Here is a 12,604-nt window from a genome sequence, read left to right as displayed (position 1 = left end):
AGAAAACATTGGTATGATTTATGTCAGAGAATGTTTTGCCTGTGTTCTCTTCTAGGAGTTTTTATGGTGTCCTGTCTTATATTTAAGCCTTTAAGACACTTTTAGTTTATTTTTGTGTATGTTGTGAGGGAGTGTTCTAACTTCATTGATTTACATGCGGCTGTCCAGCTTTTCCAACATCACACATATCTAGAAAGATATTACTAAGAGTGATGTCAAAGAGCATACTGTCTATGTTTTCTTCTAGGAGCTTTATAGTTTCAGGTCTTACTTCATGTCTTTAACCCATTTTGAGTTAATTTTTGTGTATATGTTCTGAGATAGTGGTCTATCTTTTTTTTTTTGCATGAAGCTTTCCAGTTTTCCCAACACCATTTTTTCTTTCTTTCTTTTCTTTTTTGGCGCACCACACAGCATGCGAGATCTTAGTTCCTTGACCAGGGATTGAACCTGCGCTCCCTGAAATGGAAGTGCAGTGTCTTAACCACTGGAGTGCCACGGAAGTCCCCCCAACACCACTTATTGAAGAGACTGTTTCTTCTCCATTGTATGTTCTTTGTTGTAAATGAATCATCCATGTAGGCATGAGTTTATTTCTGGGCTCTCAGTTCTGTTCCATTGATCTATATATAAAACCATTATATTTTGATTACTATGGTTTTGCCATATAGTTTGAGATCAAGGTGTGTGATACTTTCAGCTTTGCTCTTTTTTTCAGGTTGCTTTTGTTCTTCAGGGTCTTCTGTGGTTCCATATACATTTTATAATTTTTTGTTCCATTTCTGTGAAAAATGTCTTTAGGATTTTTATAGGAATTGCATTGAATCTCTAGATTGCTTTAGGCAATATGGACACTTTAACAGTGTTAATTCTTCCGATCCATGAGCACAGAATATCTTTCCATTTATTTTTGTCTTCTGTTTCTTTCAACAAAGTCTCATAGTTTTCAGTGTATAAGTCTTTCACCTCCTTGGTTAAATGTATTACTAGGTGTTTTATTCTTTTTGTTATAATTATAAATGGGATTGTTTCTTAATTTCTCTTTCTAATAACTCATTGTTAGTATATAGAAACAACAGATTTTTGTGTATTGGTTTCTTGAAGCTTTCCTTATTCATTTATTATTTCTAATAGTTTTTGGTGGAGTCTTTAGGGTTTTCTATATATGAAATCATGTTTTCTGTGGGTATTGACAGTTCTATTATTTTCTTTCCAATTTGGATGCCTTTTGTTTATTTTTTTTTCTTGCCTAATTGCTCTGGCTAGGACTTCTAATACTGTTGAGAGTTTTTATCATGAAAGAATGTTGAATTGTGTCAAGTGCATTTCTACATTTATTGAGATGATTGTATGAGTTTTATCACTCATTCTATTAATGTGGCATATCACATTTATTGATTTGTGAACGTTGAACCATCCTTGCATCCTTGGAAGAATTCCCACTTGATCATGGTGTGTGTTCCTTTTATTGTGCTGTTGAATTTGGTTTGTTAATATTTTGATGAGAATTTTTGCATCTGTGGCAATCAGGGATGCTGGTCTGTAGTTTTCTTGCAGTGACTTTATCTGGCTTTGGTGTCAGGGTGATGCCGACCTCATAAAATGAGTTTGCGAATGTTCCCTCCTCTTCAGTTTTTTGGAAGAGTTTGAGAAAGATTGCTATCAATTTTTCTTCAACTCTTAGATAGAATTCACCAGTGAAACCATTTGGTCCTGGGCTTTTCTTTGTTGGGAGGTTTCTAGGACTTTTCCTATTTATTCTAGATTATCTAATTTGTTGGCATATAATTGTTCATAGCAGTTTCTTGTGATCCTTTGTATTAATGTGGTATCAATTTTAATAGTTTCTCTTTTACTTCTGATTTTCTGTGACTCCTATTTTTTTATTAGTCTAGATAAAGGTTGTTAATTTTGTTTCTTTTCCAAAAACCAACTCTTAGTTACATAGATCTTTTCTATTGTTTTTCTGGTCTCTGTTTCATTAATCTCTGTTCTATCTTTGTTATTTCCTTCCTTTTACTAAATTTGGGCTTAGTTTATTCTTTTTTTGTCTAGTTCTTTGAGGTATAAAGTTAGGCTGTTTATTTGAGATCTTTTTTTCTTTTTTTTAAATTTTTATTTTATATTGGGGTGTAGTTGATTTACAGTGTTGTTGTTAAGTTTCAGGTGTACAGCAAAGTGATTTAGTTATATATATACTTATATCTATTCTTTTTACAGATTCTTTTCCCGTACAGGTTATTACAGAGTACTGAGTAGAGTTCCCTGTGCTATACAGTAGGTCCTTGTTAATTATCTGTTTTATGTATCATAGTGTATATATGTTAATCCCAACCTCCTAATTTGTCCTTCCCCCACCACCTTTCCTCTTTTCTAACTATAAGTTTGTTTTCTAAGTCTGTGAGTTTGTTTCTGTTTTGTAAATAAGTTCATTTGTATCCTTTTTGTAGATTCCACGTATAAGTGATATCATATGATATTTGTCTTTCTCTGACTTAATTCGTTTAATATGATAATCTCTAGTTGCATCCATGTAGCTGCAAATGGCACTGTCTCATTCTTTTTTTATGGCTGAGTAATATTCCATTGTATAATATGTACCACATCTTCTTTATCCATTCATCTGTCGATGGATATTTAGGTTGCTTCCATGTCTTGGCTGTTGTAAATAGTGCTGCTCTGAACATTGAGGTGCATGTGTCTTTTCGAGTTAGAATTTTCTCCCGATATGTGCCCAGGAGTGGGATTGCTGGATCATATGGTAACTGTATTTTTTGTTTTTTAAGGAACCTCCATACTGTTTAACATAGTGGCTGTACCAGTTTACATTCCCACCAACAGTGTAAGAGTGTTCCCTTTTCTCCACAGCCTCTCCAGTATTTATTGTTTGTAGACTTTTAAAAATAATTTTTTAAAATTAATTAAATTATTTTTGGCTGTGTTGGGTCTTCTTTGCTGCGTGTGGGCTTTCTTTAATTGTAGCGAGCAGGGGTTACTGTTTGTTGAGGTGTGCAGGCTTCTCATTGAAGTGGCTTCTCATTGCAGAGCACGGGCTCTAGGTGCATGGGCTTCAGTAGTTGTGGCACGTGGGCTCAGTAGTTGTGGCTCGTGGGCTCTAGAGCACAGGCTCAGTAGTTGTGGCTCACGGGCTTAGTTGTTCCGTGGCATGTGGGATCTTCCTAGACCAGGGCTCGAACCCGAGTCCCCTGCATTGGCAGGCAGATTCTTAACCACGGTGCCTGTAGACTTTTTATGTGGCTGTTCTGACAGTTGTGAGGTGATACCTCATTGTAGTTTTGATTTACATTTCTGTAATCATTAGCAATGTTGAGCATCTTTTCACGTGCTTTTTGGCCATCTGTATGTCTTCCTGGATAAATGTCTGTTTAGATCTTCTGCCCATTTTTTAATTGCAGTGTTTGTGGTGGTTTGTTTGTTTGTTTGTTTTGATATTGAGCTGTATGAGCTGCTTGTATATTTTGGAGGTTAATCCCTTGTTTATTGCATCATTTGCAAGTATTTTCTCCCAATTTGTAGGTTTTTTTTTGTTTTGTTTATGGTTTCCTTTGCTGTGCAAAAGCTTTTAAGTTTAATTCAGTCCCATTTGTTTATTTTTGTTTTTATTTTCATTGATCGAGGAGGTGGATCCAAAAATATATTGCTGTGATTTATGTCAAAGAGTGTTCTGTTTTCTTCTAAGAGTTTTATAGTTTCTGGTCTTACATTTAGGTCTTTAATCCATTTTGAGTTTATTTTTTATGTATGGTGTTAGAGAATATTCTAATTTCATTCTTTTACATGTAGCTGTCTAGTTTTCCTAGCACCACTTATTGAAGAGCCTGTCTTTTTCTCCATTGTATATTCTCGCCTTGTTTGTCATAGATTAATTGTAGGTGCATGGGTTTATTTCTGGGCTTTCTATCCTGTTCCATTGATCTATAAGTCTGCCTTTGCACCAGTACCATACTGTTTTGATTACTGTAGCTTTATAGTATCATCATCTTTCTTTTTTAAATATTTGTGTTTACTACTATAAAGTTCCCTTTTAGAACAGCTTTTGCTCCATTTCATAAGTTTTGGTTTGATGCTTGTTTTTTCATTTGCTTCCAGATATTTTTAAATTTCATTTTTGCTTTCTTTGTTGACCTATTTTTTATGCAGGTGTGTGTTGTTTAATTTCCACATATTTGTGAAGTTTGCAGTTTATATCCTGTTCTTGTTTCTAGTTTCATAGTATCGTGGTCAGAAAAGATACTTAGTATGATTTTTTTTTTTTTTCAGTACGCGGGCCTCTCACTATTGTGGCCTCTCCCATTGCGGAGCATAGGCTCTGGATGCGCAGGCTCAGCGGCCATGGTTCACGGGCCCAGCCACTCTGCGGCATGTGGGATCTTCCCGGACAGGGGCACGAACCCGTGTCCCCTGCATCAGCAGGCGGACTCTCAACCACTGCGCCACCAGGGAAACCAGGTATGATTTTTTAAAAAAAAAAATTTATTTATTTTTGGCTGCTTTGGTTCTTCATTGCTGTGCGTGACTTTCTCTACTTGCGGTGAGCGGGTGCTACTCTTTGTTGTGGTGCGTGGGCTTCTCATTGTGGTGGCTTGTCTTATGGAGCATGGGCTCTAGGTACGCAGACTTCAGTAATTGCGGCACATGGGCTCAGTAATTGTGGCTCGGGGGCTCTAGAGTGCAGGTTCAGTAGTTGTGGCGCACAGGCTTACTTGCTCCACGGCATGTGGGATCTTCCCAGACCAGTGCTCAAACCCGTGTCCCCTTCATTGGCAGGCAGATTCTATTTTTAATATAAATCTATTTACTTATTTATTTATTTAATTTATTTATGGCTGCATTGGGTCTTTGTTGCTGTGCACAGGCTTTCTCTAGTTGCATTGAGTGGGGGATACTCTTCGTTGTGGTGCACAGGCTTCTCAATGTGGTAGCTTGTTGCAGAGCCTGGGCTCTAGGTGCGTGCTACGCGGGCTCAGTAGTTGTGGCTCGTGGGCTCTATAGTGCAGGCTCAGTAGTGACGCGTGGACTTAGTTGATCCATGGCATGTGGGATTTTCCCGGACCAGGGCTCGAACCCATGTCCCCTGAGTTTGCAGGCGGATTCTTAACCACTGTGCCACCTGGGAAACCCACTTGGTATGATTTTAATCATATTTGCAATTTCAGTGTTAAATTTGCCAAGACTTGTTTTGTGACCTAACGTACGATCTATCCTGGAGAATGTTTTGTGTACACTTGAGAAGAATGTGTATTCAACTGCTGTTGGATGGAATGTTCTGTATATGTCTGTTATGCCTATTGATAAACTATAATTCAGGTCCAGTGTTTCCTTGTTGATTTGTTAACTGGATGACGTGTTGAAAGTGGGGTATTGAAATCCCTTACTGTTATTGTATGTATAGTTGTATAATTTCTCCCTTAAGATCTGTTAGTATTTGCTTAATATATTTAAGTTCTCCAATTTGTGTGCATACATATTCATAATTGTTATATCCTCTTGATGAATTGATCCCTTTATTATTATATAATGACCTTCTTTGTCTCTTGTTAGTTTTTGACTTAAAACCTGTTTCATCTGATATAAGTATGACTACTCTTGCTCTCTTTTGGTTTCCTGTTGCATTGACTATCTTTTTCTGTCTTCACTTTGAGTCTGTATGTCTTTAAAGCTGAAGTGAGTCTTTTGTTGGCTGAATATACTTGCGTTTGTTTGTTTCCTAAAAATCTGTTTAGCCACTCTATGCCTTTCGAGTGGAGAACTTAGTCCATTTACATTTAAAGTAATTATTGATAGGAAAGAACTTACAAATGCCTTTTCCTTTCTTCCTTTTTGCTGTCTTTGTGATTTTCCGTACATCTTTTTCTTTGATTTCCTTCTCTTTATCATTGTGTATCTACTGTAGGTTTTTGTTTTGTGGTTACCATGAGGCTTACATAAAACATCCTATAGGTATAACAGTCTTTTTTAAACTGATAATAACTTAACTTCAACAGCACACAGAACTTTACCCTTTTACTACCCCCACATTTTGTTTCTGGTGTCACAATTTACATCATTTTATATTATGCTTCCATTAACAAATTATAATAGCTATAGTTGTTTTTAGTACTTTTGTCTTTTGTTTAGAGTCAAGTGATTAACACACTACCATATTACAGTAGTGTGCTGAATTTGACTATATATTTATCTTTACCAGTGTGTTTTATACTTTTCTCTGTTTTTCTGTTACTAATTAGTGAAATTACGAAAACTAATTTCCTGTTTCATTTCAACTTGAAGAACTCCTTTCAGCATTTTTGGTAAGGCAGATATAGTGGTGATGAACTCCCTCAGACTTTGCATGAATGGGAAAGTCTTTATTTTTCCTTCGTTTCTGGAGGACAGCTTTCCCAGACCCTTGCTCTGTATACTTGTGCTTCACACTTGTTTCCTCTTGAGTTGGGGGGATTTTTCAGATTGTATGCCATGCTCTATCCTGCAAAGCCAGGCTGTGTGCTATCAGTGTTCTCTTTACTTTCTCTAGGGCAATGCTGATTGTTCAAGTTTGTGTGCTTTCTCCCAATCCTGCAGTCAGGCTGGCTTTCTGTACATTATCACTAAAAAGGCTCCCACCACCATCAGGGACATATGTAGATAGCCAGTCATGAGGTGTGAGTGAGGTGTGTGGAGCATTGGGAGGGCCTTTCGGCCAGTTGGGGGATCTACAGGTGAGGCCTCCCCAGCGGCTCCTTGGCAGGCTTCCTGATCAAGTTTGTGGAGCAGTTAATAGGATCCATGTTCCTGGTGCTGTCCTCCCAGCCACTCCCCAGCCCCTAGTTGCACAGCATACGTCAGTATTTTACCCTCTTGTATGTATTCAATCTTGGATTTTTTTTTTTTTGCTTCAGCAGTATACTGGAGCTTCTCTGCTGGACTCCCAGACTTCCACAAAGGTACTCTCCTCCATGGGTGATTGTCTGAGTCACTGTTCTTTGGGGGAAAGATGTTAGAAAACTCTTTATTCTGCCATGCTGATGATGTCATTGCCTATTTTTAATTTTTATTGTGGTAAAGTACACATAATATAATACTTAACTATCTGAGCCATTTTGAAATGTACAGTGCAGTAGTGTTAAGTTCCTTCACATTGTTGTGTAACCAATCTCGAGAACTCTGATGATTTTAAAATAAGATTCCATTAAAACTTACTCCTTGAGTTTACTCAGTACTAATTTGTATGTCATCGTCTGTTACCCTTCATTTACTTCTTACTAACATGCAGGAATCTCCTCAGTGCTAATCTAAAGTCTACTGTAACTTCCTTGAGATCAGGTACTATAATGTTCAATTTAAAAAATTGTGAGTATCCTTCTCAGTTCCTAACAGTGTCTCACAATGTATTCTATTTCCTTTGTCCTTCCTTATAAATTTTAGAAGCAGCTTGCCCATCTGTAGGAAATATTCCTGGGATTTTCATTAGTATTTGCCACCTGGGCCTGGAAGGTTTTTTTCAGAACATTTTAAACTATGAATTCAGCATTATTAATGTTTACAGGACTACTTATGTTATTTATTTGAGCTAGAGTGAGTTTGGGTAGTTTGTGATATTTGAGAAATTAGTCTACTGCGTTGAAGTTGCTAAATTTATGTTTGTAGAATTGTTTATAATATTCTTTTATTTTTTTAATGTCTATCCTTTTAATGTTTATAGGGTTTATAGCGATATCCCCTTTTTCATTCCTTTATTGCTAATTTGTGGGGTTTTTCTTCTTTTTTTTTTTTTGGTCAGTTTTGCTAGAGGTTTATCAATTTTATTGATCTTTTAAAAAACTCCAGATTTTGGTTTTATTGATTTTCTCCATTCAAATTCACTGACTTTTTTCTCTGTCATCTTTATTCTGCTTTTGAGTTCATCCAGTGAGTTTTAAATTTTGATTACTGTATTTTTAATTCTAAAATTTCCATTTGGTTCTTCCATTTTATATATTGTGTTTCTTTGTGATACTTTCCATTTTAACATTTGTTTCAGGAGTGTTCAGAGTTGCCATTTGAGCAGTTTTATAATAGTTCTTCAGAGTCGTTGTCAGATAATTCCAGTGTTTGTATCATCTTGTCATTGTCATCTTTGAATATGTTTTCCCACGTGGGTTGAGGGTTTTGTATTTTTTCATATGCCAAGTAATTTCAGATTGAATTTCTGCACCTTTGTTGTATGACACTAAGAAGCTGTGTTAAAAGTCCTCTAGGGAATGTTGGTATTTTTATTTTAGTAAGCAGTTAACCTGGCATGTTCCAGCCTTTCTCCTGTGACTGTGGTTCCAATGTTGGTTCAGTTTTAAAGCCTTAGCTGTAGTATTTGAATTTGTACCCTGTGTGCCACTGAGTAGTTAGCCTTGGACCTGAGTGAAATTTTATCTGTTAGCTTAGTTCTCAGTGTCTTTAGTGTGCTAATTAGGATAAGATCCATGCATATTCAGGTGAGAGGAGTGAGCTCAGGAGTTAATATAAAATTTTATGTGGCTCTTTTCCCCTTTCCACTATGTTTTTCAGTGCTTTCTGGTTCTTTGGGGCTCCTCCTTTTGGATCTCTGATTAGAAACCACGTATTTCCACAGTTGTTCCACCTCTGGTGCCAATTGATGGGAGGTACACAGAGGGAGAAAAAAAGATACAGGCTTTGGATCTACTATCTTGCTGCCTTAACTCCATCAAATGAAGAGGAAGTGTTTGTTTTCCTTTAGAGTTTTGGCTCCTGCAGTCTCCTGTTGTTAGCCTCTGTTGCTGCTGCCACCATTGCTATTGGCTATCTTGGAGTCTATGGTATGAGAGAATGGAGAAAAAGGAGCAAACCCTTCTACACCCCAGGGGTGCTTCCATTTTCTCTGAACTTTAAGGGTTCCTTTTCTGACTCTTCTAGCCAGAAATTGAGAGCTTTTCCTGCATCTTTCTCTGTCTCCCTGACTGTGCTCATTTCTAGATTTGAAGCTACATTGGATTTAGGCTGGGGGTGGGAGTTACTGGAGGAAAAAGAAATGCTGAGTTGGTAGTGTTTTGAATTTTCTTTCCCCCCCTACTTTTTCTCTGATCCTCAAATAGCTGCAGTATCCAAGTTTTATAGTGTTCACTTGGAGAGAAAGGGTATTGTGTGTTTAATCCATCTTACCCAAAATTGGACCCCTATTATGTTTTCTGAGAATTTATGTTCTGGGTATATACTCTTCATCAGATACTGATTTATAAGTATTTCCTTCAGTTTATGGCTTATCTTTTAATTCTCTTAACAGTGTTTTCTGAAGAGCAGAAATGTTAATTTTGATGAAGTACAGTGTCATGCTTTTGAAGCCATAACTAAGAAATCATTGCCTAATTCAGGGTCACAAAATTTTTTTCTATGTTTTATTCTAGAACTTTTATAGTTTTAGGTTTTACATTTATGTCTGTGATACATGTTGAATTTTGTATATGGAGTGAGATGCAGATTGAAGTTTATTTATTTGGGTATGTATGTCAAAATTTTAACACCACTTATTGAAAAGAAATCTTTTCTCCATTGACTGGCTTTATACCTTTGTAAAAAATTGGTTTCCGTGTGTGTGTGTGTGTGTGTGTGTGTGTGTGTATAGTTCTATTTCTGGATTCCAAATTCTGTTACATTGTACTGTTTGTTTTTTCCCCCTGGCAAAATAAACATTACATACTATTTATCATTTTAGCCATTTGTAAGTGTACAATTCAGTGGCATTAAATACATTCACAATGTAGTATAATGATCACCGTTATCTATACCTCAAGCTTTTAAAAATTTTTTTTACCATTCTCAACATAAATTCTGTATCCATTAAACAATAACTCTCAATTCTCCCTTCCCAGCCCCTGGTACCAGCCCCTGATACCAGCCGCTGATAACTTTTATTCCACTTTTTCTCTATATGAATGTGTCTATTCTAAGTACTTCATATAAATAGAATCATACAATATTTGTCCTTCTGTGTCTGGCTTATATCAATGTAATGTTTTCAAAGTACATCATGTTGTAGAAATACAAACATTTCATTCCTTCTTATGGCTGAGTACTATTCCATTGCATGCCTATACTTAGAGGTCAATGAGCTTCTTGGATTTGTAGATTTATGTCTTTCATCAAAATTGGGACATTTTCAGCCATTATTTCTTCAAATATTCTTTCTACGCTTTTCTCTTTTTCTTTACCTTCTGGGACTGTTACAGTTTGTATGTTGATCCACTTGACAGTGTTCTGCAGGTCCCTTAGGCTCTGTTTACTTTTCTTTATCCTTTTTTCTTTCTGTTCCTCAAAGTTACTAATTTCAATTGTCCTATCTTCACTGCTTCTTTCTTCTGTCTGGTAAAATCTGCTTTTGAACCTCTCCAGTGAATTTTCCACTTCAGTTGTATTTTTCAGCCTCAGAATTTCTTTTGATTCCTTTTTATGTCTCTTGTTTTTATTGATATTCTCATTTTGTTCATATATTGTTTTCCTGTTTTTGACCGTGTCTTCCTTTTGCTCTTTGAGCCTCTGTAAAACAGTTTTGTTGTTTTTTTTAAGACAGTTTTTAAAAAGTCTTTGTCTAGTAAGTCAAATGTCTGGGCTTCCTCAGGGTCAGTTTCTGTCAGTTAATTTTGTTCCTTGGAATGAGCCATAGTTTCCTGATATTTTGTATGCCTGTGATTGTTTTTTAAACTGCACATTTGAATTTTTCAATATGTTAACTCTGGAAATCAGATTTTCCCTCTTACCGGGAATTTTTTGTCTTTTTTAATTCTTCAAAGGTGTTTCTGTGGTGGGGATTAGCTTGAGATGAAAGCTTCAAGGTCTCTTCAGGTCTTTTTTGAGCTTCTGTCTTTCCCTGGGCATGTGTGGTAGTTTACTAAACTCCTCTCAAATGGGGAAATGTCTCAAAAGGGGGAAAAGGTCAGGTGAAAAAAACTCAAATGTGTGCTGTTCCTTTAAATCTCCTGGAGGCAGTTTCTGTCAAGGTGGGTTGAAACAGTGGTGGCCAGACTCTGTGCTAGCCAAAATTTCCCATGGAAGCTACAAACTTTTGAATTTTATTTATTTTTTATACAGCAGGTTCTTATTAGTCATCCATTGTATACACATCAGTGTATGCATGTCAATCCCAATCTCCCAATTCATCACACCCTCACCCCCCCGCCACTTTCCCCCCTTGGTGTCCATACATTTGTTCTCTACATTTGTGTCTCAATTTCTGCCCTGCAAACTGGTTCTTCTGTATCATTTTTCTAGTTTCACATATATGTGTTAATATACGATATTTAATTTTCTCTTTCTGACCTATTTCACTCTGTATGACAGTCTCTGGATCCATCCACGTCTCTACAAATGACCCAATTTCGTTTCTTTTTAGGGCTGAGTAAATATTCCATTTTATATATGTACTACATTTTTTTTATCCATTTGTCTGTTGATGGATGTTTAGGTTGCTTCCATGACCTGGCTATTGTAAATAGTGCTGCAATGAACGTTGGGGTGCATGTGTCTTTTTGATTTATGGTTTTCTCTGGGTATATGCCCGGTAGTGGGATTGCTGGGTAATATGGTAATTCTATTTTCAGTGTTTTAAGGAATCTCCACACTGTTCTCTGTAGTGACTGTATCAGTTTACATTCCCACCAACGGTGCAAGAGGGTTCCCTTTTCTCCACACCCTCTCCAGCATTTGTTGTTTGTAGATTTTCTGATGATGCCCATTCTAACTGGTGTGAGGTGATACCTCATTGTAGTTTTGATTTGCATTTCTCTAATGATGAGTGATGTTGAGCATCTTTTCATGTGCTTCTTTGCCATCTGTATGTCTTCTTTGGAGAAATGTCTATTTAAGTCTTCTGTCCACTTTTTGATTGGGTTTGTTTTTTTAATATTGAGCTACATGAGCTGCTTATATATTTGGAAGATAAGCCCTTTGTCCGTTGATTCGTTTGCAAATATTTTCTCCCATGCTGAGGTTTGTCTTTTTGTCCTGTTTATGGTTTCCTTTGCTGTGCAAAAGCTTTGAAGTTTCATTAGGTCCCATTTATTTTTCTTTTAATTTCCATTACTCTAGGAGGTGGATCAAAAAAGAGCTTGCTGTGATTTATGTCAAAGAGTGTTCTTCCTTTGTTTTTCTCTAAGAATTTTATAGTGTCTGGTCTTATATTTAGGTTTTGAATCCATTTTGCATTATTTATTGATTTATTTATTCATTCATTCATTCATGCATGCAGTACGCGGGCCTCTTACTGTTGTGGCCTCTCCCGTTGCGGAGCACAGGCTCCAGACGTGCAGGCCCAGCGGCCATGGCTTATGGGCCCAGCCGGTCTGTGGCATGTGGGATCTTCCCAGACCGGGGCACGAACCCGTGTCCCCTGTATCGGCAGGTGGACTCTCAACCACTGTGCCACCAGGGAAGCCCATTTTGAGTTTATTTTTGTGTATGGTGTTAGGGAGTGTTCTAATCGCATTCTTTTACATGTAGCTTTCCAGTTTTCCCAGCACCACTTACTGAAGAGATTGTCTTTTTTTCATTGTATATCCTTGCCTCCTTTATCAAAAATAAGGTGACCATAGGTGCGTGGGTTTATCTCTGGGCTCTCTGT

The 12,604-nt window shown here is 36.9% G+C and overlaps 1 protein-coding gene across 3 annotated transcripts in view; it reads left to right on the top strand.

Moving 5' to 3' along the window:
- Positions 1–12,604, top strand: part of WDR41 (WD repeat domain 41) — a 169,181-nt gene that overhangs the window by 95,471 nt on the left and 61,106 nt on the right. For 2 of the 3 annotated variants that reach the window (XM_070045151.1, XM_070045152.1), the window contains one exon: positions 4,282–4,470. In XM_070045151.1, coding sequence (XP_069901252.1) covers positions 4,354–4,470 — 117 coding nt within the window. In that variant the 5' untranslated portion in view covers positions 4,282–4,353. Of the gene's footprint in view, positions 1–4,244; positions 4,471–12,604 lie in introns of those variants that run through there. The other variant, XM_060295916.2, reaches the window with a different exon arrangement.

The sequence above is a fragment of the Globicephala melas genome, chromosome 3 (genome assembly GCF_963455315.2).
Source record: "Globicephala melas chromosome 3, mGloMel1.2, whole genome shotgun sequence".
Taxonomy (NCBI): domain Eukaryota; kingdom Metazoa; phylum Chordata; class Mammalia; order Artiodactyla; family Delphinidae; genus Globicephala; species Globicephala melas.
This window is presented reverse-complemented; position numbering and strand designations above follow the sequence as displayed.